This window comes from Pseudonaja textilis, chromosome 1 (assembly GCF_049901715.1).
Source record: "Pseudonaja textilis isolate UNSWEBS1 chromosome 1, rPseTex1.2, whole genome shotgun sequence".
In the NCBI taxonomy this organism is placed as follows: domain Eukaryota; kingdom Metazoa; phylum Chordata; class Lepidosauria; order Squamata; family Elapidae; genus Pseudonaja; species Pseudonaja textilis.
In genome coordinates this window covers 12,002,823-12,028,284 of record NC_141990.1, presented here as the reverse complement: position 1 = coordinate 12,028,284, position 25,462 = coordinate 12,002,823, and the positions used below count along the sequence as shown (strand labels likewise).

The 25,462-nt window shown below is 42.0% G+C and overlaps 1 protein-coding gene across 2 annotated transcripts in view; it reads right to left on the bottom strand.

Annotated features, from left to right (window-relative positions):
• Positions 1 to 25,462, bottom strand: part of RAP1GAP2 (RAP1 GTPase activating protein 2) — a 169,661-nt gene that overhangs the window by 31,800 nt on the left and 112,399 nt on the right. For both annotated transcript variants that reach the window (XM_087926211.1, XM_087926219.1), the window contains 10 exons: positions 24,443 to 24,546; positions 19,132 to 19,210; positions 17,528 to 17,581; positions 15,902 to 15,985; positions 15,104 to 15,204; positions 14,776 to 14,905; positions 12,904 to 13,059; positions 6,999 to 7,070; positions 5,217 to 5,303; positions 1,441 to 1,575 (listed from right to left, as the gene is read on the bottom strand). In XM_087926211.1, the coding sequence (XP_087782337.1) occupies positions 1,441 to 1,575; positions 5,217 to 5,303; positions 6,999 to 7,070; positions 12,904 to 13,059; positions 14,776 to 14,905; positions 15,104 to 15,204; positions 15,902 to 15,985; positions 17,528 to 17,581; positions 19,132 to 19,210; positions 24,443 to 24,546 (1,002 nt within the window). The remainder of the gene's footprint in view (positions 1 to 1,440; positions 1,576 to 5,216; positions 5,304 to 6,998; positions 7,071 to 12,903; positions 13,060 to 14,775; positions 14,906 to 15,103; positions 15,205 to 15,901; positions 15,986 to 17,527; positions 17,582 to 19,131; positions 19,211 to 24,442; positions 24,547 to 25,462) is intronic.

Genomic DNA, 25,462 nt, shown 5'->3' with positions numbered 1-25,462 from the left:
GGTAAGAGCCCGGGCAGGTGAGTGGGCCAAATAGCAGCAAACACAGAACCGGTTCTGTGTCTGCTGCTCTTCAGAGCCACCGGTTCTTTAGAACCGGGTAGAACCGGTAGCATCCCAACCCTGCTTCTAAGCAAAATGCACCCCCAGCCATCTTTTTGGAAGTTAAATCCATTTTAAAAACAACAAATCAAACCCTCTGAAAAAAAATCTAACTGGAAAAAAAAAGGCTACCCTCCTGTTTGATCAAATTGAAAAGGATGTTGGTTTGTGGGGGGTTTTTTTAATCCCCCAGACTGTGAAAGTGTTAACAAAGTGAAAAAGAACATCTGTGATTTCTTGTTGCATATTGGAGGCAGCAACTCCAGTCTCTTTTCCTTTTTTTTCCATTTCCTTTCTCCATTTACTCAGGCAACACGCTGAGAAGTAAATAAGCTATTAAGCAGAACAACAAGGCTGTCCAAAGGTACAAGGGAAGCTGCAACGTTTTTCTGGCAGTTGTTTTCCACATCAGCCCTGGGAACTCCTGCAATGCCAGAAAAGTTAAAAAAAAAAAAAAGAAGTCCAATTCTATATAACATCAGAAGCAAGGGGAAAAAAACACGAAGCCTTTGGACCTTAACTTATGCTTCTGGCAAGTGTTTAGGTGATGGGCAATGACTGGTGGAAGGATGCAATGTATTGAAAGAGGCTATCCCAAAAGTGATTTTTCAAGAGGCAACTGGACTTTCTGGTTTTTCTTTGAAGATGTTTCACTTCTCATCCAACAGCTTCTTCAGCTCTGACTGGGTGGTGGGGAATGGAAGGATTTGTATTCCTTGCGGACAGCTGGTCATTTGCATTCTTTTAGCAAGTCTTTGAGGCCACTCGGAGATTTATCTGTGTCCTCGGGGTCACCTGAGTAGTGCAAAGGTGTGTGGAACCTTCTGGGAACTGCTGAAAGGACTGTGTTGTAGACTGATGATGTTGTATCCCTCCCTTTCTGTTGAGGGAGGGTTCTGTTGACCAGGGGGCAGGGGAGAAATATGATACTACCTATCTCCTGTTTACAACACAGTTCTTTCAGCAGTTCCGAGAAAGGCTCCACACACATTTGCACTATTCAGGTGACCCTGAGGACACAGATAAACCTCCAAGTGGCCTCAAAGACTTGCTAAAAGGATGCAAACAATCAGATGTCTGCAAGGAATATAAATCCAGTCAGAGCTCAAGAAGCTTCTTGGATGAGAAGCGAAGCATCTTCGAAGAGAAAACAAGAGAGTATAGTTGCCTCTAGAAAAAGCACTTTGGGGACAACCATGACCTGGGTGATTGAGAATCTTCACAGACACTGAGAGAAGCTAGAAGCCAAAATATCATTGGTATTTAATTTTGGACACTTTGCAGTAAAACTATGTCTTTGCTTCTCCACATTACAAAAATGTCAAGAACGTTTTTGTTTACCTTAAACGATTCCAAGAATCCACCATGTCCACCATTCTCCAGCTTGTCTTCCTCGGATCCTAGGCCCAACATCAGCTGTGTGTGGATGTGGAGTTCATCATGCAAGTTGTCCAACAAGGCAGCCCGCGTTCGATCCTAGAAGTAACATTTATGAGGTTCTAAAATGGCCTTGCAGTTCTGATGGAAGCTAAAAAGGGATTGGGTCACTTTTTCCCAGCCTTGGTAGCTTGAAAGTGTGTGGACTTCAACTTCCACAACTCCCATGCTGGCTGGGGAATTCTGGGAGTTGAAGTCCATCCATCTTAAAGTTATTCAGGTTGAGAATCACTATGGCAACTCTAAAAGACCAGAGAAATATGGTTAACGCCGACATATTCACTCCTAATAAATGATTTTTTTAAAAACTCAGAGATTTGGCTAAAGACTCATGATTTGAATGGGGGGTAGATTGCCGGAGCCCTGACACATTATTTATGGTGGTTTATGATGTTTTGCCCAAATCCAGCATTTACTTTCAGTTTGGGGCAAAACTGCACCAGAGTGAATGACTCGTTCACTTAATGACCACAATGTTTGCTTAATGACCATCACAAAAAAGTTCATAAAATTGTGTTGCCTATTTTACAACCATCATGACATACAACCATAATGGGCAAGCTCCGTTATGGTCATAAGTCAAGGACTACTTGTACTTATGGATTGGGTGCTTGGCTTTTCTTATTTTTTATTTCATTTTGTTCTTTTCCTCCTTGTTGGTCTTATTTTTTGTGTTTTTCACACTGATACCCGCCACCCAGAGTTGTGTTTGCTGCCACACGGGTGGTTTTATACATCTTTTAAGTAAACAGAAATAGTATGTGTATGATGTTGTGACACACGTCCCAAAGGTACAAAGGGAAGGGAGGAAAGAAGGAAGGAAGGAAGTCGAAGGAGAGAAGGAGGAGGAAGGGAGCAATCAGTTGACCACTTCATATTCTTAGTAACTTCCTTCCCTCACCCAGACAAAACTTCAGGAGGCCCTATATAACATTCCAGACAAATGGTTATCCAATCTCCTCTTGAAAACTTACAATGAGGGAGCGCCGACAATTTCCAGAGGTAAGCCATCTCATTGATTAATTGGACAGCCATTTGCCTGAAATGATATAGGGTTTATTGCCTGAGCAGGGGGCTGGACTAGAAGACCTCCAAGGTCCCTTCCAACTGTTGTTCTATTCTATTCTATTCTATTCTAGTCTATTCTATTCTAGTCTATTTCTACTCTGTCTTATTGACAAAGAATAATAGGATGGGAAGGGACTTCCAGTCTTCTAATCCAACCCCTGCTCAGGTGCGAAGCTTACACTATAAGGGATGCAATATGGTTTTGTGATCTGCCTCCTTTTCACTACCTTTGTATTTAAGTTTCTCTTTCTTTCTTTCTTTCTTCCTTCCTTCCTTCCTTCCTTCCTTCCTTCTTTCTTTCTTTCCTTTCTTTCTTTTTTCCTTCCTTCCTTCCTTCTTTCTTTCTTTCCTTTCTTTCTTTTTCTTTCCTTCCTTCCTTCCTTCCTTCCTTCCTTCCTTCCTTCCTTTCTTTCTTTCTTTCTTTCTTTCTGTTTTTGACACAGATCACAGTTTCTGTGGGATGCCTGGTTCACCTGGGAGATTTGAGCGGTAATAGAGATCAGCTCTCGCAAACAAACAAAAAAAAAACCCGTAAGCGTGCGCCCGAGGAAACTGAACATTTGCAAATGCGGCTCCGCTTTAATTGGCTTTAAGATAAATTTCCTTTCAAGTTGAGCTCAACCCCGGGTGACTTCATAGAGATGGCCATATTGTTTTCTCAGCAGGAAGCCTGTAATTAATAGAGCTGCGAGCTCTGATCTATTGATTAAACAAGATTTAATCCGCCGAAAGTCTTCTGCATGAATCAGCAGGAGGTGCTTTTGATCACAGAAAGCCATTTTAACTGGGGACCCTGGGAAGACAATCCCTCCTGTTGTGCTACAGCAGGGGAAGGGGGTATAGCTGCCCACCCCTGCGTTATAGGACTCATTTAACAGCGCTGTGTCTCAGAATGCCAGGATTCTTGGATCAAACAATTCATGACATGATAGGCGGCAAACTTTGCATGAACAACTTTTCACACCAAGGCATTTTCAATTACAAACAATTGCAATGGTAGACCAGTACACTCTAAAGCTTTGCTGGCTGAGGAATTCTGGGAGTTGAAGTCCACAAGTCTTAAAGTTGCCAAGGTTGGACACCCCTGGTCTAAAGTTTAGGATGTTGGGGCAACACTGAGGAAACCCTGATGCCAGTCCATGCTCAGCCATGGAAATTTTCTGGATGACTTACTCTCACTTAGCCCAACATGTATTAGGGGGGGGAAACAAAATTGAGTTGAGTTCCTGGAGGAAAAGCAGATCTAAATCTAAATCTAAGAAACAAGTTGAAGTTTTGTTTGGGTGAGAGGGCGAACCCAAAGGTGCTTTCTTCAAGAGGCAACTGGACTTTCTGGTTTTTCTTTGAAGACGTTTTGCTTCTCATCCAAGAAGCTTCTTCAGGTCTGACTGGATGGAAACATTTATATTTCTTGCAGACAGCTGGACATTTGCATCCTTTTAGCAAGTCATTGAGGCCACCTGGAGGTTTATCTATGTCCTCAGGGTCACCTGAATGGTGCAAATGTGTGTGGACCCTTCTGGGAACTGCTGAAAGGACTGTGTCGTAGACTGATGATGTCATATCCCTTCCCCTCTGTTGAGGGAAGGCTGTTCAGTTTTGACATAGATGGCTTCTTTGATCCCTTTGGTCCTCTCTGTTCAGAATGTGGACTTTGCTGTCTTCAAAAGAACGGCCTGTGGTTTTTAAACGCAGATGGACTGTTGAATCTAGTCCTGGTGGGTTTGTTCTCCTATGTTGGGTGAGAAGCGAAACATCTTCAAAGAAAAACCAGAAAGCCCAGTTGCCTCTTGAAAAAAGCACCTTTGGGACAACCATGTCCTGGATGACTGAGAATCTCCATAGACATGAGAGAGAGAAGTTATTAAGAATATGATCAAATGATTCCTCCCTTTCTCCTTCTTCTCTCCTTTCCCCCTCCTTCCTTTCCTTCCTCCCTCTCCTCCCTTTTCTTCCTCCCTCCCTCCCTCCTGGCATTGTTTCTTTGAGGAATGACTGCCCCTGCACATGTTCCTGAAAGAACATGAAACCACAAGATGTTGGCATAAACACATGGGCATTCCATGAATTGCAGATTGACTCACTGTCATTCTGATGCTACACAACAGGGGCCTTTGGCTATTCTAAGCCAGGGGTCTTCTAAGATGCCATTCTATACACATTAATGGAGCAATCTTATTTCTGGACCATTAAGCGTGGTTATTCCATCAGATGTCTTCATGAAATTAATACATGCATACAGCTTCACAAACACCTTTTAATCTATTTTTCAAATACACTTTTTGAAGGTATTGTAAATGTATCTCTAAACTTCTTTTGTCCAAATTCCATATATGCACTTGCATTTTTTTTTAACCTGGAACTCTTGCAAAATTCAGAGACGTGCAAGAATTGAACCACAACGTTTTTCATCAATACTATGATGCAGAAATTGTGAATTACTGCAGAATTCATAACGAGGTAATGTCACAAGCCCCTCTTTCCTGGTGTTTGGCCTCCAAGGAGTCCCTGTAAAACATGACTGCCAATCTCTGATATCCCAAAGCAAAATGGATTTGGGCTGAGCAGGTTGTCCTATTTACCTGCTCAAGGGCAACCCCATTTTTCCTTACCTCAAGCTTGGCAAACTTGTCTGATTTGCAGCAGGCATTTTCTGCGTTGATCAGCTTGGTGAGAAGAAACTCTCGGAATTCTGCATTCTAAGAAATGAATAAAGCAGGTTAGCTCTGGAATGATCCAGTTCAAGACTGTTCATTGGGGATCATCAAGACATCTTCCAAAACTCCAAGATGATTGTCCAATGAACTTGAGCCAGAAATGTATTCCAAAGAATCTCCTCTGAATCAAACAGATGTAAAAAAAGATGTTGAGACTCTAGAAAGAGTGCAGAGAAGAGCAACCAAGATGATTTAGGGGACTGGAGGCTAAAATATAAAGAATGGTTGCTGGAATTGGGTATGTCTAGTTTAATAAAAAGGAATAGAGGGGTGGCATGATAACAGTGTTCCAATATCTCTGGGACTGCCACAAAGAAGAGGGAGTCAAGCTATTCTCCACAGCACCTGAGGGCAGGACAAGAAGCCATGGGTGGAAACTAACCAAGGAGAGAAGCAACCGAGAACTAAGGAGACATTTCCTGACAATTAAAACAATTAATCAGTGGAACAACTTGCCTCCAGAAGTTGTGAATGCTCCAAAACTGGAAGTTTTTAAGAAAAGACTGGAGAACCATTTGTCTGAAATGGTATAGGGTTTCCTGCTTAAGCAGGGAGTTGGACTAGAAGACCTCCAAGGTCCTTTCCAACTCTGTTAATCTATTACATTCTACCTTATTGACCATTTCCTACATAGAACATAGAATAATAGGGTTGGAAAGGACTTTGGTGGTCTTCTAGTCCAACCCCTCTACTCAGGCAGGGGACCCTATACCATTCCAGACAAATGGTTCTCCAGTCTTTTCTTAAAAACTTCCAGTCCTGGAGCATTCACAACTTCCAAAGGTAAGCCATTCTACTGATTAATTGCTCTGTCAAGATGTTTCTCCTTAGTTCTAGGTTAGATCTCTCATTAATGATCTTCCACCTGTTACTTCTTGTCCTGCTCTCAACACTTTTGAGAAGAGGTTGACCCCCTCTTCTCTGTGACAGTCCCTCAAATACTGAAAGATTGCTATCATGTTACCCATAATTCTCTTCATTAGAGTATTTTTGACTAGATATACCTAGTTCCGTCAGTTGTTCTTCGTATGGTTTAGCCTCCATATCCCTTATCAACTTCGTTACTCTTCTCTGCACTCTTTTTATGTTGTCAATTATCTGTGGTGACCAGAATTAGATGCAGTATTCCAAGTATTTCCTCACTAGTACGTTATAGAGCAGAACTATCACCTCCCATGATCTTGAAACTATCCCTCTATTGATGCAACAGGGCTATGGGGTCTCTGGCTGACTTACTTATTTTTGGTTGGTTTGTTTTTAAAAAAAAAAATCACCAAAATTTAAAAATAAAAAGTAGCAACACTTCAGACCTATCTACTCTAGTGACATCATTGCCTAACCAGTCATATTTCATGTGATCTTAGAAACTTAATAATAATGTAACATATGGAGAATGATGATATCCCCTGAAGATAAAAGAATAATAAAACATTTGTGGTTTGTAATCCACAACAATTGGGGGCCTACAATAAACTAAAGCAAAAATCAGTGTTCTCAGTTTGGTTCAGTGCAATACAGAAATCCAGGCCACGTCATGAAATTTGTGTCATTTTAAGTCCCTTTTTTGGAAGTGTGGAGGGAGATCTATGAAAATTCAATCCCTCCCCCAGACCTCCCAAATTACTTCCCATAAGAACCAAACACAAACCTTGTTTTAGGGTTAGGGTTGTGTCTTACTTTTTGAAATACAGGTGGGCTTGGCAGTGAAGGACCAAAAGACGGAACATCTTCTCGTGCTGTGACAGCTACCTATCCAAAACAAAGAAAGAGAAAAAGCATTTGAGCTTATGATATGCGCAAAGTTACATGTAAAAGAACCCAATGTAAATACAGTTGTCATACAAAGGTCTCTCTGATTAAATTTGTTTTTCTCACTCCTGGCCAGCCATATAATTCTTGGAAGTCCTGAGGGAGTGTCTTTCCCAATGGCTTTGAAGAAGGTAAGTGTCAGGATTCCAGCAATTGCTCTAATTAAATCATGATCCTCGAGCCAACCTTCAAAAAACTTCAAAGGATTCATTAGAGGCGACATACTGGCACTGCCCTGTATGTAGCCAATTCTGGCGTATATAATTTACAGTCATCTATGACCCTGTTTCCTCCCTCTCCCCTGGGTGTCCCATAAACTAGATTCTCCAATTGAGCACGTTCACAGGCTGGGTGTCATCATTTACGTTCTCCAATTAAATATATTCATGGGCAAAACTCTGGTATTTAGTTACAGTCTTTTAAAGATAAGAGTTGGAATGTACTTTCGCTTTCCCCCCCTTTTTATGGCAACTACTAAAACAGGCATGGGAATGTTTTATGAATTGACAATAAGATTATCTCTGAATATGGAGATTCTGTCCTAATAAGGACATCCATGACCTAAGAAAACCTTTCTCAACTCTACAATCTACAAATGTGAAATAGAAATATGAAATGTAACTATGAACCCTAGAATTCATCACCAGCAACACTGATGTTCCTCCAGGCAAAGAACTATGGAAAAAGTTATAGATTGTAGATACCAGGTTGGAAAGAAATTGTAAGGAGTCTCCACCGATTAAGGCTAATGAATATTATGAGACATAAGTTTTTGTGAAGTGTAGCTCACAAGGGGGGGTATTGTTTATTTTTCAAATTTATATAATTGCCTATCGCACAACTAAGTGACTCTTGTTAAGGTTAAGCAGATAAAAGTTCAAGGTGGACAGGTTGCAAGTACTTCGCCCATTAACAATTGACATGTGTTTGTTCAGGCCTTCTGAAATAGCCTGGGATATATTGATGTATGTATATTCAGCTGTGGTCAACTGTCCTGGCATACTCCTTTTGACGCAGAATTATGACTTGTGATTTGCGAGTGTCCTGGGAGGTTAAATGCTTTTCAATTACTTTCTGATATCAAACTTGACCATTAATTATTTTTGTTAGGAATCTGAGTCACCTAACAGCTATTTGGGTGAAACTGTATCTTTAAGAAAATGCAAAACTGTAGTTGGGTGTGGTTTCTCAAACGGCCATAAGATGGAGCCAGAAACCTGGGTTGTTTTAGTCTTAATCTCAGAAGAGAGTGTGTCTCTGTCTCTGTTTCCTTCTGTTGGAAAGTATTGCCGTTCCTCCATTTCTTCTAATTGACTGATATTACTGGATTTAATGTAAGTCTTACTGAACTGTTTTTGGACACTGGACTTTGATATTTGGATTATCCCTGGATTGAAAACTGACTGATTTAACTTGTGAATGACTTTGGATTGCTTATTTTGGACTTTGCTTAAACCTTTCTGGAAGTAAAAACTTACACTGTACAATGTATCTGTGTGCTCGGTGTGTATTATTCCAACACTACTCTCTAGACGTCTCCCTGTATGCACTCATTCTCCTAATGGGGAATTACCTCAACAATTTTGCACAAAGTCTGGCCTATTTATAGAATCCAGAGGGCCATTGCTATCACATTAGAAGAAAGGTATGTGAAAGTGACTCTAAAAGTGTGTGTAAAATAGTTGGGGCGCATGATGGTACTGTTGGTATAAATGCAGCAGTAAAACAAAGATCTGGGTTCTTCACATGTCGTGGTTCCCATGTTAATGTCACGGTCCTGTGTTTTCTTGGCTTGTGCGAATCTGCTTCCCTTGGGTGGTTGTCTGGTTGCAACTTTAGGTCTACTACCAAAGGGCCCACTGAGCTATGTGCCGATTGTGGAAATTTCAGTCTTTCAAACTCTAGTCCAGTAATGGCGAACCTTTTCGCTATGGTGTGCTGAAAGCATGCGCGTGTGTGCCAGCACCCACAATATAATGCACCCCCCCTGCGCATATGCATGTGCAAAACTCCTGCCCTGCCCCCTTACCTACACTGCACATACGCGCGCCTCCCAGCTGATTTTCAGCCTGTTTGTGGCCATTTTTGCCCTTCCAGAGTCTTGAGGAAAGCCTCTGCAGCCTCGGGAGGCCAAAAAACAGGCCTTCCGGAAATATATGGGTTCCCTCGAGCCTCCGGGAAGGTGAAAATGGCCTCAAATGGGCCGAAAATCAGCTGGGAGGTGCACGCATGCACAGTGCAGGTAAGTTTGGCTGGGCTTGCACCTGTGGCACGCATGCAATATAACCACCATCATGGCTGTAGTCTATCGAAATGGATGTAATTCACTCAACACACACATACACGCACATCAAAATTCCTCATCAAGGTTAATGTTAACCATGTTGTTGTATGAATGCTTCAGCCAGAGATTCCCCTAACCCAGTGTTTCATAATCTTGGCAAATTTAGGATGGGTGGACAGTAAGGCTGGCTGAAGAACTCTGGGAACTGAGATTAACCCATCTTAAACTTGCCTGGGTTGAGAAATATTGCCATAATCTATATTGTGTGTTAACAGAATCTTTTGTGTGAAAGGAAGCTACTAATATTGCAACAAGGAAAGTATTAGAAGTACTTTTTCTTCCACTATAGCATCGAAGGCCTAAACAATAAGAAATAAAAAAAACGAAGCAATCGCATTTGTCAAGGTAGTGAGGAAAAAATTGGAAGCAGGATTGTAGAAAAGATGATTCTAAATTAAATTAAATGAAATAATTAACTGCATATTTGAAAGGATTGCCTTGGCAAGAGGCAGAATCTAGCTAGCCTTGACTGATTTAAACAAAATAGACACTGGACTGGTTACCACTTGAACAGGAGACTACTACAAAGTCTACGAAGTTATGGGTTAGGATGAGAAATTGGAAATTATTCCAGAATGGGGCAAGGGCTAATCACTACCATAATCCTTGCTAAGAATGTAGCCCAGATGTAAGTCGCCAGGATTCAAATGTTTCTTGAGACATTCTACTGATCCATCTAAACTGATACTGAAGTTCCTCTAAGTAGAACCTCTGGCTGGTGAAGTCATTGAACACATCTGGGCAGATGACGAGATTTCTGGCAAGATATCTGGGTCCATATAGAGTGCATTTACCCTCAACACACACACACACACCCATGTATTGATTGAACAGTAGTTCACACAAAGAAAAAAAGAGATAGGCAAAAAACTTATAATGCTATGAGGAGTAATACAAAATAATAATATAAATAATGATAATATAATAGTAATAGGCACCTTGAGTACAATCCCTGATCATTACTTGAACACCATCGGCATTGACAAAACAACCACCAGTCAATTGCAAAAGGCAGCTTTACTAGGAACAGCTTCCATCCTTCAATGATGTCTTTTAACACATCCACATGTGCCTATCCGAGGTTCTTGGTGGACAAAAATGCTAAATTCAGCCAGAACATCTGGCTGACTGAGCAACAAGCCATAATATATTATTGTAAATGCATTAAATTAAAAGGCACAAAATTCCAAAATGGGTTCGCAATCTCCATATTTCATAAGCCAACAAAATCATACCAGTTGCCATTAACATAATCATTAAAATCTGGAGAAAACATAACTCTTTCCTTTGAATATTCATTATTCTACTTTATCCATGTTGTTTTCCTAACCAAGCAATTGAAAAATTTCTTTCAATCCACAAACTGATCGTTAATTTTACATCTCTTATTTATGAACTGAACTGTGCGAGTCACCGTGTGTTCCAGCCACTCTACAATGCAAATACAAAGGGATGCCTATTGACCAGAAAAATGTCCAAGCTTCTCATATACAGGTAGTCCTCAATTTACGACTGGTCACTTAGCAACCAAAGTTACGGCAGACTTGAAAAGGTGCATTTACAACCTGGATTAGAAGTTCCAACTGTTTGAACTCTGTGATCATGTGACCAAACTTCAGCTACTCAGCAACACGGCTGCATTCACACCATCATTTGCAGCAACCCACCAATCCCATTAGAGAGAACCTGGAAGAGGGGATCCCTTCGGAGCCTTTTTCTCCAGCCATTATGCAGCTGGAGACTATGCCATCTCTTATCTGCCTGTTCCCTAGGCAGCATCGTTTCCTTCTGTCTCCCAGGGGAAAAGTGCAAAGAAGAGCAACTAAGATGATCAAAGGCCTGGAGACTAAAACATAGGAAGAAAGGCTGCAGGATTTGGGTTCGGCTAGTCTAAAGAAAAGAAGTACTAGAGGTGACATGATAGCAATAGTCCAGTACTTGAGGGGCTGCCACAAAGAAATGGGGGTCAAATTATTCTCCAAAGCCTTGATGGGCAGGGCAAGAAACAATGGATGGAAACTAATCAAGGAGAGAAGAAACCTGGAATTAAGGAGAAATGCCCTAACAGTGAGGACAATGAACCAGTGGAACAGCTGGCCTCCAGAAATCGTGGGTACTTCATCACTGATGACTTTTAAGAAGAGACTGGGCAGCCATTTGTCTGAAATGGTGTAGGCCTTAGGGTCTCCTGCTTGAGCAGGGAGCTGGACTAGAAGACCTCCAAGGTCCCTTCCAGCTCTATTCTGATTCTGAAGTTATAATGGCACTGGAAAAAAGTGATTTATGACCCTTTTTCACACTTACGACCATTGCAGCATTCCCCATGGTCACATGATCAAAATTCAGATGCCTGGCAACCAGTTCATATTTACAATGAGATCATGGGATCATGCAATCACCTTTTGCAATCTTCTGACACCCAAAGTCAATGGAGAAGCCAGATTCCCTTTAACAACCATATCACTAACTTAACAACTGCAGTAATTTGCTTAACAACAGTGGCAAGAAAATGGGGTAAAACTCACTTAACAACTGTTTCACTTAGCAACAGGTATTAGGGGCGGTCATAACTGGGCGTGGCTAGTCTAGTGAAGAGAAAGACCAGGGGAGACAGGATAGCAGCGTTCTAATATTTGAGGGGCTGCCACAGAGAGGAGGAAGGGGCCATGCCAGAGGTGGGATGCTACCGGTTCGGCCCAGTTCTATACAACCGGTAGCTCCGAAGAGCATTCTGGTCGTCTGTTTGGCCAGCCCACCCACCCACCCGGGCTCTTGGCTGTCCTTTATTTCCTGCTTTTTCAACCTCAGTGAGAACAATCAACCCATGGAACAGAAGTTGCCCACAGAAGTTGTGGGAGTTTCATCATTGGGGGCTTTCAAGAAGAGATTGGACTGCTATTTGTCAGAAATGGGTTGTAGGGTCTCTGCTGGGTGTGGGATTGGGCTAGATGACCTACAAGGTCCCTCCCAATTCTGTTAATCTGTTAAAATAACTCAGGGATTACCCGTACACCTTTTTTCCCCCTATATGGGACAACAGGGTGGCAAAGCAACTGCTTCAGAATAATTTGTAAATGCCAGAATGGGCATATAGCCCATTAAAGACTGCTGGCCACCTGCTCTGCAACCTTCAGTCAAGCTTGATTTTGCTAAGGCTTCAAGGACAGATGTATGCTACACGCCTCTGGGCATTTAATGACATTTCCTGCCAATGTGCAGATAGGCTAACAAAAGTGCCGAGGGCACCAGCTGCTTCTCCAAGAATAAATAACAATTTTCACAAAGGCTTAGCTGGAACTCTTTATCTCTGGTCAAACAGGTACATTTTTCAAAGCCACCAAAGGGCTTATTTGTCAGATGGAAAACAGATGTGGTCACACACAAACCAGGGACACACACACACACATTCTACTTTTCCCACACGCTTACTTTATAGGATGTATTATCCGTTTCTGGATTTTCTGCCTGGACGACAATATAGGCGTGCAGAAAATTTGAAGCAATCATATCCGGAACAAAGGGAGTGTTTTCTTCTTGGAATATAATAGCCACAATGTCGTTGCCAATGTGTCTTTTCCGTTGAAGCTGCGAAGATTAAAGGAAAGAGACAAACACACACTTCCAGGTGGGAGCTCTTAAACAGAAAAACATCCCAATTTTTACTCATCAGTGCAGAGATTTTCTAAGTCTAACAGCAGCAAGATGAAGCATGCATGGCCTAGAAATAGCAATAACATATTTAGACTTATATACTGCTTCACAGTGCTTTTACAGCCCTCTCTAAGTGGTTTATAGAGTCAGCATTATTGCTCCCAACAATTTGGGTCCTCATTTTACCGACTTTGGAAGGATGGAAGGCTGAGTCAACCTCGAGATGGTCAGGATCGAACTGCCAAACTGCTGGCAGCCGGCAGTCAGCAGAAGTAGCCGGCAGTACTATACTCTAACCACTGCACCACCACAGCTCTTCAAATGAGCCCCTCCCCCTTTCTTGAACACATATCAACACACAAACACACACAGAGAGAAGAAAGGGCTGCTTTCTCACAATATCCTTCACCAACGTGAGAAGTTTTATATCCAAACATATTCTTTTTACTGCTTTTTCTATCTTCCTTTAAAATATTAACAGAATCCACAGTGCTTTGAGTGGATTCAGTGTCTGCACTGGATAATTGACAGTCAAGCTGAACCAAAATTAATCAACTAAATTTAGCAAAACCCTCCAAATACGTGACCCAGACCTAATCGACATATCAAAGGATAAGGCCTGCAAACACAGCCAGAGTTAATTAAACTAGGTCTGTCAGAGGAGCTGCATGTTCACAAGAATAAACATACCTACCTACCTATACAGATACACACATCTCAAGTGTCACCCTAGAATCAACATGTAGACATTTCACCCTGCACAAGTTACCCCTATAAAAATCTGCTGCTATAACCCATTTCTCTGCAGCCTGCCTCTAAAGGCAAACTGTTTTGCTTTTAGGAATAAATATTTCTTCTTTCTTCACTGCTGTCTGGATGTCATTTTTATTTATTCTTACTCATTGGAAGCCCAAATTATTCTTCTGACACCAGGTTCGGGAAAAACTTCGTTGGTGTAAAATGCAAAGCTTAAATTTAGTCATCCTTTCCATGCTGTGGTAAACTATCAGTTCAGACATTTGATGAGTTTAAGGTTCAGAAGAGATCAAATGAGCCCCGAAAATGAACTGGCCTAGTAAGCCAAGTTAAGAGTTGAAGCTCTGCCTTGTTTGAGGGCGTGCAGATCTGGCCAGCAATTCTAAAGGAACAATTCAACAGCCCTCAGCAACTCAAGTTAACGACACAAAAATATATACATTTCTGTGTATGCATATAAAGGTTTGTGTTTATAATTCTATCTGGGAATATACTGATGTTAAAAAAGGGCCGTTATCAAAAGGAATTGTGTATGGCAATTCCCACGAATTTGCATAAAGGCTTTTTTTAACTAATGATGCAGAAAAGGGGCATAATAAACCTACACAGTTTCAGAAAATGAGAATCTGGGTGCAAAATATTAAAACAAAACAAAATGGCAAGCTTCTATCAAAGGAAATTTGGTCTTTAAGAAAAATTAAAGCAAAAACAAACATCCATCTGTCTGTGCAACTTCCCTGAAGAGGTTATTCAATCGCAAGACGTGGTCACACTGGCCGAAAGCAATTCACACCTTTCCTTCCACGGCCAGTTACACAATGTTCACTTTACCACTTCATCCCTTGTGCTGCCCTGCTATTATATCTCGAAAGAGAAAGGTCAGATCTCACTTACCTGCTGGGTATCACCTTCTGTGAAGGGAAGCTTGGTGGAAACATGGAACATAATCTCTCTGTCCCTGAACACTGTGTAGACAGATTCTGTGCCTGTCTGAGCATGAGTCACATCGAGGCCGCCTCGAAAGCTGAAAAGAAACCCAGAACAAGATAGGAGACCTTTGGTACTTAGGGAAGAGGAAGGGAGAGAGGGAGAGAGCGAGGGAGGGAGAGGAAAAGAAGGAAGGAAGGAAGGAAGGAAGGAAGGAAGGAAGGAAGGAAGGAAGGAAGGAAGGAAGGAAGGAAGGAAGGAAGGAGCCATGTGAATGATTAATAGCTTAATTTACCCCTTGAAATCCTGTAGTGTAATGGTTTCTCCCAACAAGTTCAAGAAGTTTTTGAAGGCAGGACTTTCTTCATTGTTCCCAAACAATTCTTCTTCCTGTGTCTGAAAATTCCAAACAAAAATGACAGAACTCATCTTTATTTTAAAACCACAAAACTAAATTTTGCAAAAGATTATCCCTGTTATGGTGAGAGGTAATCAACTTCCTCTCTAAATAACTTTTGTCACTAACTGTTTACGAGAAGGGGGGCATGGTAGGAGGGAGGGAAAGTCACACTCAGGGAGGGAGGGAGGGAGGGAGAGAAGGAAAGAGGGAGAGAGAGGGAGAGGGAGAGAAAAGATAATAATCAGAAGGGTGATTATTCTTTTTTGCAACAGCAAAGGTGAAACTGGATCAGGAAATTCTCCAAGCTCTTTTTTATTGGCTCTTGTTTACTCTTTTATTGCTTTTTAAAATAATGACAAAAAAACCAAACAACCACCACAAAGATAAAAATGTACACATTGTCAAATACATATAAGGCATATAAAAAGCGGCTTTTAAAAAAGTAGGGGGAAAACTAACAAAGAAAAAAGGTATATCATTTTAGCAGTAGTTACAATTCTACATAGTTATCTAATACAATTATTCACACATGTACATGTGTGTGTGTGTGTGTGTGTGTAAACATTTATAGTATATAATCATTTTTTTAACCACAGAATTATTGAACTCTACATATTTAAAAGCTTCTCTAGACTGTCAAAATCACCATCAGAACCACAGAAATATTATTGATCCCATAAAATAGTCACTCACTTGCTTAAACTTCTGGTAAATCACCCCAAACTTGAACGTGTTGTTAAGTTCATGTTCATCATAGGATACGATCAGCTGCGATGCCTGAATTAGAAGGAAAGAGGAAGGCGTCACAGAATAATTTGTAAAGAAAGAAATTACTGCTCCCTTCTCAATTATGCCTCTCCATCCATCATTGTAACATCCTTCTCTGTAGCTATTCAAGCCCCTTTTGCAATACCTGTCCTGGAAACTCCCAGTAGAGTTTGAGCAGTCAAAAATGGCTTTGCTCAACATGTTTAGATGTCTGATCTCCCCAAAACACAGAATCAATTCTAGTGTTTATGTCGAAACTTAGTTTCTGTCACGTACCTGCAAAAAGTAGAACAAGGCCATCCAGGGGTGGGATTCAAAAAAACTGGGTTCACTGCCCAGTTACTGGGTGGGTGTGGCCATGGTGGGCGTGGCCTACCGGAACTTGCTGTTTCCAGCTTCTGGTCGGCCTCCAGAGCCCGGGGGAGGACGAAAACAGCCTTCCCTGGACTCTGGAGGCCCTCTGGAAGCTGGAAATAGATCCATTTACGGACTTCCGGAAGGCCCATTTTTTCCCCTCCCTGAGCCTCCATGCAGACCCTGCACTTACCTCCATCAAAAATGGGCTGCATGGAGACTCCTGGGAGGGGTGACGCAGGGTGAGCAGGGCTAGCCAGTCGGTTGTAATACCGGTTCGGTGAACCGGGTGTAACTTTAACATCTGGTTTTCCCAAATGGCTCCAAACCGGTAGAATCCCACCCCTGAGGCCTTCCACGTTTTCACTAATTCCAGTTATCAGATTCTTTAGCCTGCTTTTATGATAACCATCCTCTTCCTACAGAGTTCGTTTAGGTTCAGATTCAATTTTTTTCTGGGGTTGCGGTCAAGAAGAAGTCCGAATAAGCAGGTAAACCAATCCAACTCTAATCTAATTGCATTCTCTTCTCAAATGCCATGGGGATGTATCATGAATCCCAGGTGACAATTCCGAGGCATATGGTGCAAATTGATGATAATCTCTCTCCTGGCCATTTTCATGCCTGGCTGGATATTTATAATTAGGGGAAGCTATCTCTCAAATTGGTATATTTCGGTTCTACAGAGATAAACCCAGAGGTGCTATTCAGCAGGTTGTGACCACTTCTGGAAAACTAGTAGTGGAAATTTTGAGTAGTTTGGAGAACCGGCAAATACCACCTCTGACTGGCCCCGCCCCCATCTATTCTCTGCCTCCTGAGTCCCAGCTGATTGGCTGGATCTTCTTTTGTTGCCCTGCACAGGACAAAAGAGCTGGAAAGCAGGTTAGTGGGATGGGGAGGGAATGGGATTTTGCAGTAACTTTCCCCCAGGAGTGGGGAGGGAATGAGGATTTTGCAGTATCCTTCCCCTGCCATGCCCACCAAGCCATGCCCATCAAGCCACGCCCGCCCACCAAGCCATGCCCACTGAACCAGTAGTAAAAAATTTTGAATCCCATCACTAGATAAACCTGCATGCATGCATTTCATAGAATCAGAGGGCTGAAAAGGGACCTTGGAGGTCTTCTAGCATAGTTTAATTCTGCACATCAATTTCCTTCCGGAATTAAGTTTTGGCATCACTGCTTAGCTCACCTTGGGATAGAGCACAGGGTAAAACTTTAATCCTGTGGCGTCATCGCAAAAGGCCTGTTTAGAAATGCAGCAAACGGTGAGTGAGAAATTAGGAGCCCGAAGACATAGCAGATTACAAACAGCCCTTTGGGGGAAGTCAAAGATAAGACAAAACGAGCAAAATAACTTTATTTGTGGTATCACAAATGCGAAATACATCATGACATTGATTTAAGCCAATGAAGGCGTAGGTGGGGATTTGGGAGACAGCAACTCTTCTTCTAAATTTTCCCCAACCTAAATATTTTTGGATGATAATAACTTGCATTATTATTATTATCATCATCATCATCATCATCATCATCATTATACACAAAAATGACAGTATACACAGCAAACTTAACCATGCTATTATCATTAGTTGAACACTTCCGAAGGGTTTAGGACTGCGTGATGTATCGGTGGATTACGCAAGCAGATCCCAGTAAGGTGGCCTTCTGCAGCTGACCAATGGTGATTTTGTCAGCGCCAATTGTTTTTGAGTGCTTGCCTAGGTCTTTAGGTACAGCACCCAGTGTGCCGAGTACCACTGGAACCACCTGCACTGGTTTATGCCAGAGTCTCCAGAGTTATTATTATTACTATTATTACTGTAAGGCATTGCTACATTAGCCAGGAGACCCCAATGCAACTGCAAAACAGTAGCTTGGCTGCTAAGGTACCAGCTCTGTTGCAGGAAACACTCACGCACTTCCCATGGTACACCACAAGGGGGCGATCTGGCTTCACGGCTCTTCCTGTAGTGTCATCCAAGGCCCCCTCCCTCCCGGAACTGCCCCGCCAACAAGCATCGCAACTGGGAAGGTTCAGAGAGCAGGAATCTGACTACCTGCACTGAGCACCAGCTCATTCCGCCTGCCCCCCCTGAAGTGGAATCTACTTTATCTACTCACATAGAACATGCTTTCAAACTGTTGGTGGACAGAAGCTGAGACAAGTGACAGGAGCTCACCCCGACAGGCAATGTTAGGACTCGAACCACTGGAGCAGAAATCATCTCCAATGTCATTAAGTCACTGAGCCACTTATAATTTACCCTAATAAACATAAACTGTCTTGAACTGGATTTAATTTCTAGTTTCACATTTTTACCACACCACTATCGTCCTCAACTCATCGTCCTCTTTTAATGGCCCCATAATCCTTTGAGGAGTGGAATGGAGCTGAGTACTTACTGACCGGATGCCTTTTCCTGTCACCAATGCAGAGGTTTTTTTTTAATCCAGAAAATATATTCTGTGTGTGCCCAGAGAGAGAAATATCTGCCTCTACTTAGGATCAAACTCACAACCTCCTGAGAGTGAGGCAAGAGCCTCACCTCTCCTCACCTAGGCCACTCACTATGCTCCTCAACTGTCTGCCTCAAAGATACCTTTGGAGTCAAAGCGCTGCAGATTATACACTTTTGTCTGTGTTTAATTCTTGCTTCCATCGTGATCTTTTTTCCTTGCAATCACTGATGTTTCGGTGATTACCTTCCGTAACAATAAAGCCCAGCCTCTAAAATCGGAATCTACTAATGATCGCAACCATGACCTTTATGGTTATCACTCCAAGCAACCTACCTTTGCAATCTGTGGGATGTTTGGCAGCTTGCTGAGTCCAGCTAAAGGGATTCTTTCGTGTAAAGTTTTTGCTTTGGACCTAAGGAAGGCCAAAACAGAATCAGAGAGAATCAGACATAAGCAGTGATAATGTAACAATATCTCTAGATTTAATTAAAAGGAAGGATCTGTAGATTGTTTTTGAACTTTTCTAAGAGGGTTTGTTTGGACATAGTTGTTACGGTTACCATCTCCAGTTTCCCATTTCCTTTAAAACTTCAGTAATTTGTTGGGGGAATAAGAGGATAAGACATTACAGAGAGAGAAAAAAACCAATGTTATATATAATTGACATTTTCCAATATCTTTTCAAGGGATTGTTTTCTTACTGCTTTCCTTGGGCTTTACTGTAGGTCAAGCAAACAATGTTCGTTGCCAAACTCATTACCGAAGAGCAGACTTAAAAGCGCTATAAAATAATTTTTAAAACCCCAAGAAACTCAGATCCATCACTGAACAGCTACAGAACATCCTGTTATCATCACTTCATCTCTCTTAAGTAGCAAAAATGTTTGGACTCCATAGGAAATTGAGCACACCAAAAGGGTCCTCAAGGATTCCCTGTCACCTTTTAATATACAGTATTTGGACAAAATCATCTCCTGGTCCATCCAAATCAACCCATTGGACAAGACCAGTGAGAGCTGGCGCCAAGGGTCTGCATCGATGAAAAGAAGCCATGGACCAACCAACTGAGGGGGAGAAGTTCACTCTGGTTCTGTGTTATTCAACTTTGGCAAGTTGTGTGGACTTCAACTTCTAGAATCCCCTAGCCAGCATGGTCCACATATCCAAGTCCACATATCTTCAAGGTGCTAAGGTTGAGAAATGCCATCTAGATATGAGAAGATGTAACTTCTTTTTTGTTCCAAAGTTTTTTTTTATTTTACATACATATCAATATGTGAACAATATTACACCTGGGTGTTTTACATTTTATACCCAATAACGTATTAATAATCATGTTAGTTTTTTTTCCCATAATCTTATTTCTTTCTAGCATTAATACACATCCTTATATTCCATTATAGTCTCTTATTCATTTATATATTCAAGATTTCATTGTATTAGTTCTTTTATGCTAATCCTCATATTATTCAAATATACTTAATATCACCTCCATTTAAATTCTGGTTCCCTTTCTTTTTCTTACATCATCTTATTATTAAGGAATTGTGTACCATTGTTTTCCCCCTCTCCAATTCCACCCCAATTCTAACTTTTAGTGATGCCGCGACAGTTCCCAAGAATATTCCCTAACATTTTTTTTAATATAACATTTCATTCATCAAATATATCCTTCCTTTTACCACCAATAAAATATCAATAATCATATTTAATACATTTGACAAGTCCTTGTAACTCTACTAATAGTAATCCTATTCATATTAAATCACCACTTTAACAATCATTCAAATTCCATTTCATATATTCCATTATTCCTCCAGAAGATGGAAGTGCTTTTCATCCTACTATACCATGTTTTCCCCCAAAATAAGGCTGGGTCTTATTTTCTTTTGGGCCCCAACATAAGCATTGGGGCTTATTTTCAGGGGGTGTCATTTCTCCACCCACACACCCCCATGTACATGAGGCCTGACACTTGCCTTCTTTTCCACGTATCTCTTCCCTGACACCTCCCTTGTGGCGGCCGCACCAACAGCCGTGTGCCTTAGGAGCCCACATGGCTGATGGCCTACTTCTTATGCTTGTTCATGGCAGGGCAGGATCCCATATGGTCACTGGCCCACTTTTGCTTACTCGCGGCCGCAATGGAGCAGGAGGCAGAGTGACGCACCGGTGTCGCAGCCACAAGGCAAGACAGGGGTGGAGCTACCCTACATGCTCTGCAGCGGCTTATCTCAGGACCCCACAGCCAGGGCCATCCACACCCTCACACCTGCCTCGCCTTGCATCCACGGCACCAGCACACCACTTGGCCTCCTACTCTGCTGAGGCCATGAGCAAGCAGAAGAAGTGGGCCGGCAGCCATGTGGGGTCCTATTGCACATGGCTGCTGGTGCTGCTCCCTCAAGGCAGATATTAAGGCATGGATGGCCTGGTTGTAGAAGTCCTGAGGTAAGCCGGTATGGGGCATATGGGACAGCTCTACCCCTCTGCCTTGCCTTGCGGTTGTGGCACCACAAACAACTAAACAGAAGTGTGTGGCTTGCCGGGTGCACAGGCTCTTAAGTAAGAGTTATTTTGGGGGGTAGGGCTTATATTAGGCACATGTGTAAAAACATGCTAGGGCTTATTTTGGGGATAGGTCTTATTTTCAGGGAAATGGGGTATCAACATACTTATTTTGGTGTCTACAGGATGACCTACAATGACCAATGACCTATGGTGATCAATGGTGATCTGCCTTTCATTTAAGGTATTCAAGCAGAGTGGATTCCTACACAGAGAGAAGGGAATGGATTCCTTGACCTAACCGTCCCTTCAACTTTGTACTACCATGATTCTAAAAGAAGACAACTTGATAGATTCCAGATCTTGCAGTCTCAGAAATTCTTTATGGGAAGTGCTTAATTTACAACCAGAATTGAACCTACAACTTTAGTTGTAAGTCATGACACTGATAAAACAGGTCACCATGTGACCCCACACCCGATTTTACAAGTTCTTTTGCAGCTGTTGAATGCTACCGTCATTAACTGAGTCCATTGTTCACTACGGGGTGATTCTGACCAAAACATCATAAATTGTGCTCCTGTGACCATGGGACCTGCAAACAATTGTAAATGCAGGCTGGATGCTGAGTTGACCCAAAGCACTGAGTGACCAGTCATAAATCAAAGATTATTGTACATGAAGTCTTCTTTGGCTGTCCTTGTCTTACTAATGCATCAGATAGGAGTTTTTCCCAGCTGAGTCTATAAATGCCAGAGGTCAGATTGGGATCTTCTGTATACAAGTCTGTTGCTTGTGTTTGCTCAACACAATAAACTACAAACGATCCCACCACATCTCAGCCAGGAGCACCAGGAAAACTCAGCCTGTGTACTTATCATTCAACGCATCATGCAAATACAGGACAATAGCTTAACAGAAGCATGTTTAAGTCAACCCTGGGTAAATCAATCAATCAGAATAGAGCTGGAAGGAACTTTGGAGGTCTTCTAGTCCAACCCCCTGCTCCAGCAGGAGATCCTATACCATTTCTGTCCAGTCTTCTCTTAAAAACCTCCAGTGACGGAGCACCTACAACTTCTGAAAGCAAGCTCTTCCACCTACAACTTCTGAAAGCAAGCTCTACAGGTTAGGAGGTTTCTCCTTAATTCCAGGTTGCTTCTTTGCTTGATTAGTTTCCATCTATTGTTTCTTCTCCTGCCCTCTGGTGTTTTGGAAAATAAATTGACCCACTCCTCTTTGTGGCAGCCTCTCAAATACACCCTCCAGTCCTTCTTTTCTCTAGACTAGCCAACCTCAATTCCTGCAACCGTTCCTCATATATTTCTGTCTCCAGGCCTTCAATCATCTTAGTTGCTCTTCTTTGCACTTTTTCCAGTGTAGTGGAAAGTCTAACTCTACAGTTGGGTATACATAGGGCACTGGTATGCTTTAACATAGCTGTTGAGTCCTTATTTATGAACCACAGCAATGGGCTATCAACAGTGAGTTCTTGACTTATGACCACAATTGAGCCCAAAATTTCTGTTGCTAAGTGAGATGGTTGTTAAGTGAATTTTGGCTCATTTCATGACCTTTCTTGTCACAGTTGTTAAGTGAATTACTGCAGTTGTTAAGTGAATCTTGGCTTTCTCATTGACTGAAGATTGTCAGAAAGTCACAAAAGATGACCACGTGGCCCCAGGACATAGCAACTGTCACAAATATGAGCCAGTTGCCAAGCATCTGAATTTTGATCAGGTGACCATGGGGATGCTGCAACAGTTGTAAGTGTGACCAATGGCCATAAGTCACTTTTTTCAGCACCGTTGCAACTTCGAACAGACTTCCAACAAACGAACTGTTGCAAGTCAAGGATTACCCGTTAGTCGGGGGACGACCTCTTTTTGACTCGGTCAAAAAGAAATAAGTGATATTATAGGTCAGTCCAGTGTAAGAATCTAATGCTAGTGAAAATACGTCCTCCAGATTGATATAGGACTACAATTCCAGAATTCAGGTCAGAATGGCTGATCTTGGCTGGGAATTATGTAGCTCTACTACACAAACTTTAAAAAGTAAAAGTAAAGGATTCCTGTCCTGTGTCCGATTCTAGGGCAGGGTACTCATCTCCATTTCTTGACCAAGGAAGCCAACGTTGTCCAAAGCCATTTTCCCTGGTCTTGTAGCCAGCATGACTCTACGCCAAAGGTGCATGGAATGCTGTTACCCTCCATCGAAATGTCACCTATTGTAATGTCATATTTGCATGCTTTCAAACTGCTAGTCACGATGGCGCAGCAGTTAGAGTGGAGTACTGCAGTCTCCTTCTGCTGACTGCTGGCTGTCTGCAATTTGGCAAATTCAAATCTCACCAGGCTCAAAGTTGACTCAGCCTTCCAGGTCAGTAAAATGAGGACCCAGATTGTTGTGGGGCAATATGCTGACTCGGTAAATCGCTTAGAGAGAGCTGTAAAGCACTGTGAAGTGGTAAATAAGTCTAAGTGCTATTGCTATTGCTAGGTAGGCAGGAATTGAGGCAAGGAAAGGGAGTTCACCCCATTGTGAGGAGCTTGGGTCTCAAACCTACCTGTCAATGAATACTTCAGCTTCAACCATAACAATACAAGAGCAGACAATAGATACAAACTCAAGGTAAACCGCACCAAACTTGATTGCAGGAAATACAACTTCAGCAACAGAGTGGTCAATGTCTGGAATACTCTTCCTGACTCTGTAGTTTCTTCCCCAAACCCCAAAAACTTTAACCTTAGACTGTCTACTATTGACCTCACCCCTTTCCTAAGAGGTCTGTAGGGGGCGTGCATAAGTGCACCAACGTGCCTACCGTCCCTGTTCTATTGTTTCTTTTTATTTCTTTTTATTTTTCTTATATGTATCCATTTCATGTATTCATAACTATGTTTATACTTATACATATTATCTTATAATCGCTTGACAAATAAATAAATAAAACCCAGACTGCCAGTTTTCCAGCTGACAAGCTCAGCATCTTTAACTATTGAGCCATCATGCCCTTCTTTAAAACAATACTGATGTAGAAACGCTGCCACAGGAATGAATGAACAGAACTTCCATAATAATCAATCCATTTTTGTTTTCTGTATAGATTGTTTCCTTTACCCCTTTCCTTTACCTGAGAATAATCCGTAGATATTCAATTCCATCTGCCTCTTCACACTTAATGGAAAGGATCAAATTTCCCAGGCTGCTGGCCGTGCAGTAAAAATTTAAATGATCCTAGAGATAGAAAGAATGTGTGTTAAGAGTATCAGGATCAAAAAAAACCCCAACGATTTTAAACTTAGTGATTTAACCTGCCCTTCCTGACTTCCATAGTTTCATTGTTGATCTGAGGCTCATTTTTAACACTCCAAAGTAATCACAAGTGACTCATCCGTAGTTTATGGACACCATGCAAATCCTTTGGGGGTTACAAGAAACATTATACACATAGTATTCTGTGGTTTGGGGGTTGGGGCCCCATCATCTGAGGTGGTATTCAGCAGGTTCTGACCAGTGCTGGAGAATCGGTAGCGGGAATTTTGAGTAGTTTAGAGAACCAGAAAATACCACCTCTGACTGGTACCGCCTCCATCTATTCTCTGCCTCCCAAGTCCCAGCTGATTGGCTGGGTCATTTTTGTTGCCCTGCACAGGAGAATGGAACTGGAAAGCGGGTTAGTGGGGTGGGGAGGGAATGGGGATTTTGCAGTATCCTTCTCCTGCCACGCCCACCAAGTCACGCCCACCGAACCAGTAGTAAAAAAAATTGAATCGCACCACTGCCCACCATGCAATGCCAGGGACTGCAGATCTTAGAAACCATTGAGCAATCAGGTTTGAAGGGCAGGTGAGACTAGCCCCAACTTGGAAAAACACAGGTAATCTTTGACTTACGACCTCAATTTGGACCCGAATTTCCATTGCTAAGGAAGGCAATTGTTAAGTGAGTCAAGCTCCATTTTAAGAAGTGATAAAGTGATAAATCGCAATCACATGACCCTGGGGTGCTGCAAACGTCCAAAATAGGTGTCTGTTGCCAAGCACCTAAATTTTCATCACGTGGCCATCGGAATGTTGCAATGGTCATAAGTGCGAGGACCAAGTCATTACTTTTCTTTCAGTGACATTGTAAGTTTGAACAGTCACTAAAA